Source organism: Eptatretus burgeri, chromosome 7 (genome assembly GCF_056783735.1).
Source record: "Eptatretus burgeri isolate ZD-2024b chromosome 7, Ebu_testis_v1, whole genome shotgun sequence".
NCBI lineage: Eukaryota > Metazoa > Chordata > Myxini > Myxiniformes > Myxinidae > Eptatretus > Eptatretus burgeri.
Window position 1 is genome coordinate 65,570,415 of NC_140967.1, and position 7,500 is coordinate 65,577,914.

At 43.7% G+C, this 7,500-nt stretch overlaps 1 protein-coding gene across 2 annotated transcripts in view; it reads right to left on the reverse strand.

Moving 5' to 3' along the window:
- LOC147023435 (G2/M phase-specific E3 ubiquitin-protein ligase-like) overlaps positions 1–7,500 on the reverse strand; it is a 142,991-nt gene that overhangs the window by 57,892 nt on the left and 77,599 nt on the right. For both annotated transcript variants that reach the window (XM_085888851.1, XM_085888850.1), the window contains exons 7-8: positions 4,675–4,781; positions 4,382–4,498 (exon numbers count right to left, since the gene is read on the reverse strand). In XM_085888851.1, coding sequence (XP_085744977.1) covers positions 4,382–4,498; positions 4,675–4,781 — 224 coding nt within the window. The remainder of the gene's footprint in view (positions 1–4,381; positions 4,499–4,674; positions 4,782–7,500) is intronic.

Here is a 7,500-nt window from a genome sequence, read left to right on the forward strand (position 1 = left end):
TCTTTCTAATCTCAAGTCTGAACTCTCAAACCTCTCCCTCCTCCAAATCTTGGTGGCATCTAATCAAATCTGTTTCTGGTGTATGTTCCCCCTCCATACCCACCCTTACCTCAAATGGCCACACTGTTGATATCGCACATGAAAAGGCTGAATGCCTAAACTCGGTGTTTGCACCAACGTCTTGTGTCCGAAACCCATCGCCTTCTGAACCTGCTTTACCCAGTCGCACACAACTGTCCCTGGATTCTGTGTCCCTTTCTTCTGACAAAGAGGAGAGCTTGCTGTCAAACCTCGACTCAGATTCTGCAACCGGTTCAGACGGCATCAGCCCACATGTCCTAAAAACCTGCTCCTCTGCTCTTGCTCACCCTCTCTCTGTTCTATTCACCCTCTCAATTGCTCCAGGCCATCTGCCATCTGCCATCTGCTTGGAAATCAGCAAACATTACTTGCCCTGCACAAAAAAGGTGCAAAAACAGATCCCTGCAACTACAGACCAATCAGCCTTCTCCCAATCATCAGCAAGGTTATGGAATCAATAATCACTTCAGACATTAAATCCTTCCTCTTCTCCAATGGCTTGATTTCCCATCATCAATTTGGTTTCAGACCAGGTCACTCTACCCTGGATATGCTGCTTCTGCTCTCCCAACAATGGATGGAGGTACTCAATGCCAGACATGAAATCAGAGCCATATCCCCAGACATATCGTGTGCTTTTGACATGCTCTGGCACCCTGCCCTGCTCACCAAACTCTCTTCCGATGGTATCCAAGGCCATCTCCACTCATGGCTCGCTGACTTCCTCTCCTGTCGCAGCCAACGTGTGGCCCTAAATGGAGTTCTTTCATCCCCTCTTCCTGTCCAGACTGGAGTTCAAGGCAGCGTTCTGGGTCCGGTTCTTTTTCTGGTTTTCATCAATGATCTCTCCGACTCTCTGGAAAATCCTCTTTTACTCTCTGCTGATGACTCCACCCTCTGCCGTACCATCTGTCATCCTTCAGATCAGCAAGCAGTAGCTTTTTCGCTCTCTGCAGACCTGGATAAAAATCACAAGGTGGTCCAACACGTGGAACATGTCTTTCAATCCTGACAAATCTCACACTCTCACTGTCTCCCTGAAAGGACCGTTTGGAACCCATCCCCCCCTTCAACTTTCAAAACAATCCTCTGGAAGAAGTCCTTTCTTTCAAGCTTCTGGGTCTCACTATCTGCCATGATCTTTCCTGGGAAAGCCACATTTCCAACCTGGCCTCCAAAGCCAGTCGCCGACTGGGAATCCTCCTCGTGCAAAGTCCTTCCTTGGCCCATCTGAGCTCCGACCACACACAAAGCTTTCGTCCGCAACCTGATGTAGTATTGCTCTCCCCTCTGGGCTGGTGCTCCTGCCCCTCACCTTTCTCGGCTTCACACAGTGGAAACCAAGGCATTTCGGATCATTGGTATCTCCCACGATGAGGCTGAGTCTTCGGGCCTCTCACTCTCTCACCGCAGACAGTTCAGTGGTCTTTCTGTCTTCTACAGTCTCCTGTCTGGTCTCGCCCCCCCCTCCCCGCTCTGTAGAGATTTGTCCCCACAGGGCGATTCAAGGTCCGCCAACAACCGCCTTCTGGTAAAACTACCAACATCACAAATCACTGCTCACTTTCACTCTTTCATTACTCTTTTTTTCCCCACCTTTGGAATAAACTCCATCACTGTTCAATCCCATTCTTCCCTGCAGGTCTTCAAAACAGCTGTTCACCACCACCTCTTATCGTCCCCCATCCAAATCCTCGATCTTTTCTACCCCCGTTAATCCACCCCAAACCCACCTCTTTCAAATTCCCTGCTTTCCTTCCTGAAAGTCCCTGGGTGTCCATCTCGTATACCCCATGTCCCCCACCCCATCCCTCTCCCTTCCACAGATCTCCTTATGTCTCTGTTCCTCACCGATTTGTCCTTCCCACGCTCCTCTCGTCTCACGCCCTCCCTGCTGTGCGTTGTGCATTAGCTCTCATACGAGCCTTGACAAGGTGTACAAAAAATAATAATAATGAAAAAAAATTGACTCTTTCCAACCGTCCATAAAAAAAATGAAGAATAAGAAGAACCTTTCGAGCACGGTGTTTCTACTACAAATGGTGTGTACGTGCGTGCGTCATGCTTTTTGCGTCTGTTAATTACGGACTTCTCTTTATTAATTACGTATTATTGGAATGTACCTTTTGATCCTTTGTACTGCTGAAACCCCTTCGACCTTTGAAGACCCTTTCAGACCCTAAAGACCGCAAGGACCCAAAACTCCCCAAGGACTCAGAAGACCCAGATGACCCAAATGACCCAGGAAGATTCCACCATAAATGGGTGTGTGTGTGTGTGTGTGTGTGTGTGTGTGTGTGTGTGTGTGTGTGTGTGTGTGTGTGTGTGTGTGTGTGTGTGTGTGTGTGTGTGTGTGTGTGTGTGTGTGTGTGTGTGTGTGTGTTAGGATTGTCAGAAAATGAAAACATAGGGGCAATACCCTTGGGCGCTCACCGAGTAGCGACTCGATACGATTATCAGGGAACCACTGGTATGCATGGATTACCCACAAAATATGTAGTGGAGAAGAAAGTAAATACCTTTGAATTTTTCTTTTTAATGCAGTGAAGAGTTTGGTACATCATGGGTGATGAAAGTTGTGGTCAAGTTTCATCGGAATTGTGTGTGTCGTTTCTGAGAAGAAAGTAAATACATATTTTTGGGGGAGACCTCCCCCCCATAGAACCCCTTGGACCCCAATTGTATTAATGGTGTGAACAATCTTTGGTAAATTATAGGTTATGAAGATGGTAGTCAAGTATTATTGGAATTGTGTGGAGGTTCTAAGAATAAAGCAAATACCTCTTTTGGGGAACCACCCTCCCCCCCCCCATCCCTGAAAAACCCCTTTGGCCCAGATGTTTTTTAATGGTGTGAACAATCTTTGGTACATCACGGGTGATGAAGGTTGTGGTAAAGTTTCATTGAAACTGTATGTGTAGTTTCAGAGAAGTAGTTGCATGTATTTGTGGAAGGACGGACGGACGACGCGCCATCCCATAAGCTCTCCGGAACTACTCCAGATGAGCTACAAACGAGGTGTGTGTGTGTGTGTGTGTGTGTGTGTGTGTGTGTGTGTGTGTGTGTGTGTGTGTGTGTGTGTGTGTGTGTGTGTGTGTGTGTGTGTGTGTGTGTGTGTGTGTGTGTGTGTGTGTGTGTGTGTGTGTGTGTGTGTGTGTGTGTGTGTGTGTGTGTGTGTGTGTGTGGTGGGAGTGTCGGGGTGGAATGTTTTTTGCGGAGTTCGACTGGAGCATTCGGATGTGGAATGCGATACACCAAAATGATTATCATGATCTCCTGAGTTGATTAGGTTAATTAACTACAAATAATCCGGAAAAATTCCCACGTTTTAAACGCACGGCATGTTCAGGTGGATAGAGCAGCTTAGTAGGTCCTTCTGTGGCATGGTATTCTACTTACAAAATAAATAAGATGATAACATTGTAACAAACCATATATGAATACTAATAATATTAACAACAATAAAAATAGCAGTATCATCTGGAAAGAAAAATATTGAATGCATAATCTCCCTCCCTGGCCCAAGCACATCTGGGCTTGGTGAAAGGCAAGCTAATGCTCAAGTAGCACAGCAGGCAGGTATGCTACAAGGCCTTTAAGACCAATGAAAATTTGGTCCAATGGACCAATGGGCCCACGAGTAATTCTAAAGGGTAATTCTAATGGGTTTCGTTCATTTATAGGCTTTGCCTATTTCAAATTAAAAATGCCAAACTGAACCGCTTCCTTCGGACACAGGTGCGATTTTTAATATCCAACTAAATAAATAGCATTAACCAGAAATGAAATAGATACCTTCAAAAAAATAGGTGGAATGCAAAGCTGACATTCTTCTTTGAAAGCATCAAGCAGGATAGCCTGGAGATATGCACAATTGACTCTGATCTGACTAGCTTGGGTTTGAATCTCAGCCCAGTTTGAAATGTTATCCTGACATTTCACAGGCAGGGAGTTCAATGTTGTCCCTCGAATGGACATTAAACTGGGCATCCAGCCTGCTGTCATTAGTTGGTGAACGCTGAAGATCCCATGGTGTGCTTCGGGAAGAGTAGGCAAGCTATCATTGGCGCCATGGAGAAATTAGAAATTTACTGCTCAAACCTACAGGGTACATTACATCAGTAGCACAACAGTGACATCATCAAATGATGCTACTCGCAGCCACATGCTGCATATAAAAGGAGTTTGAGATATAGCACAAGCATGAATGCACTTCCTTCCTCATCCCTGATTACATTTTGGTAATGAAACGACCTATTAACAGTTGAGATCCCGATGCATCAGTGCTGGCCACACCCACCCTTTTGAACTTCCAAAGTTACGCCCGTGGGTGCAGAGGCAATCCTCCAGATCACAGTGCTCATACTGCTGCAAAAGATCTTCATAAGCATTCTCCTCCAGTTCCCATGAAGCATCCCTATTCGTTACATAATATGGGAGAAAGTTATTTAAATTCTTACAAAAATTTGCTTTCACAGGAAAGAGGAAACATTATAGTAAGAAAATATTGAAATAGTTGTGTCTTTAACATTCCATGAATGAGAAGCAATGGTGGCACGATACTTGTGCTTACGGTTTGGCGATTGTTAGCACCTTTGTGGGATGTGGATCCCCATACGTAACATTTCAGTCTGAAAGTCCACCTTGTTGTTGCATGCAGGACATCGGAAGAAGTACAAGCCAAAGTTTAATGCCAACTTCTGCAAAGAAACAATTGAAGTAGTCAATTATCAATTGCACAACTTTATCCAGCTTTCCATCAAATCACAACCACTGAAAGCACAAAAAGTAGCTGGCAATTGTTATTGTGGATACATTTTTTTGTCAATGCAGAAAATGGATTAATAACTCACCACAGATGTGCACACACCACTTTCTCTTTACTTAGTATTGGTCACACTGCTTTTACAATCTTGCCTTGCATGCAGGAAGTAGTGTTTGCTGCCTGTGTTCATAACACCCTTCCCTACCCTTGCTCAACCTGATCTTCTACCACCTCTCCACGACCGAATTCACAATCTACCCATCATATTCACCACTCCGTCATGTGGGAACCACGTCCGAAATGTGATAATCTCCATGAAAAGCTTTCAAGCAAAGCAGAGTTCAGAATTGAAGCATGATGATGATGATGCTAGTGCTGTTTGATTCAAAAATGAAAATGGCCAGAAGGTAATTGTGTAATTACATCCAATGGATCGAGGGATAATAAAATTATGAAACACGCATTGTGAGATTTATAGATACACCACACCGGTGTCAAAATTATCAAACATTAAAGCAAAAGTAATATTCAGGTTCAACATTTACTACTCGAACTGTTACCGTTGATGTACTGTACATGTTACATATACACTGTACTGTTCATTTTTTGCACAATCACCAAATCAATATGCATAATATTTATCACAGCCGAATTGTATCCTTATTGTAAGAATCAGAACATTCATTCATTTGCCCATGAAATAGTAAAAAATAATGAATCACCAAGGGGTTTCCAAAAGCACATTTGGGTAGAAGGCAGTTGGGATGAATAATGCTTTACCATCCTACTTGTTACTACAGATCAATCATCATGCAATTTCAATGAGTTTCAAAGTTATCAAAGTGTGAAAACATAAATTCTAAAATGGCTGCAGACTCTATCCCAAAGAATTAAACACTTCTGGCATTGAGGCATGATAGCACCAATGGGCCAAATGCATATTAGTAGAATACCTTAAAAAAATTGATTCCAAAATAATAAGAACAGTAATGAGAATGGTATTTTCATTAAATTTGCTTTCAAATTTTTTTTTGAACAAAAAAAAAAAATGCATGTTAACTTTGACTTCATGAATGCATTTATTTTAAAGAAACACTTGTTCTTTATTTCAAGGATGGTTCAAACAGAAGAACAACCTTATTGCCTCTGTTAAGGAAGAAAAAAATCATCAAATACACGACTTTCAAAATGACATAATCCACCCCAGAATGCTCAGAGCACATGAGCAGAAACCCATAACAACAATGGTCATCAGAACAGGGAACGTATATCGTGTGTGCCAGATAAGGATTCTTATCCAAATGGTTAACCAAACTTCTAAAAGAAGCTGAAAATACTTTGAAAAGTACCTGAGAAAGGAGTGTGCCAAAAAGTTTGTATCTTGAAATTCGTACCGCAAAAACTCCCAATGGCATGGGCCGGTGCAAGGCCTGTGGACAGCGTGCCTTCTACCCGACCTCCCCGGTCATCCCTGTCAGTAAATTAACTTCTAACCTTGCGGGATTACCTCGTGTGCACATGGCAGGCTTGGCGATTTATTTAATGAATGTCTGTAATTGGAAATACATTTCAATTTCAAATACGTCATTCAGATAGACGTCCCAGGAGGAGACACCGTATCTGGTTTGGTTGCTTCTTAACACCGATTGTAAAGTCATGGAATGGGCTTGTTGAGGGTAAGTTTAAAATAATATTTACTATTAATCAAGTTTGGGGGGAGGGAGGTTGTTGTTGTTGTTGTTGTTGCGTTGCCCCAGTTAATTCTGCTCGAACGGACCTGCGGCACCGAGATAGCCGATCGATCTCCCAGGAGCGACGGACCCAGAGATCCCACACATCTATGATGTTGTGCTCTTGTCTAAGTGAAGCCAGGACCACACAGTCTTCCATAATCTGTTTTGTTGTGTGTGGGGCGGTCTGACGGAGGTTGTAGATGTCATCAGTGATGACGTCGAGTCTGTGTTTGTAGTGCAAGAGCTGTGGGGTGGTGTACACAGCGGCGGTGTGCAAGGTGAACACGATCGGACCTGGAGAGTAGTTGGTCTGTGTCATGGATGGGTGGGGGGGTGACTGCCTAGGATACTGCTTGGGCCTACATTGTTGATTGTGTTCATGGTGATGTGGGTGTGGATGTGATTTTTGTAGTTTCCGTCGTCATTTGGGGGGGGGGGGGGTTGGAGGACGTCACTGTAGTATCTTTGTCGTGTCGCTTTAATGTGTCTAGGGGCCTGTCGGTGGTTGTACATGTAGTGGCAAGGGTGATTAGGGTTGGTATTTGCTGTTGCAAGGAACTGTGTGTGCACCTCTCATGTACAAGTGGTGTTTGATTTTTTTTTAAAGCATTTTACCTCTGTGTGTTGGTGCTTGATGGGTGTTGTTAATGTGAAACTTGTGATGATGTGAAGGGCTTTGTTTTGTATGGTCTATAAGGTGTTGAGATGTGTGTTTGATAGCCTGGAGGCCTAAGATGAGGTGGTGTAATGACTGATCCAATGTACAGTTTGTATACAAGTGATGTTTGTTGTTCCTTTGTGATGTCTGAAGTCGGTGCCTGTGAGTGCCACAAGTGTATTCAGCTTGGGTGTGCATGTTTGTTTGTTTTTAATGCGAGTGATGTGATCTGAGAATGACTTGGATGTGTTAAAAGTGCCATC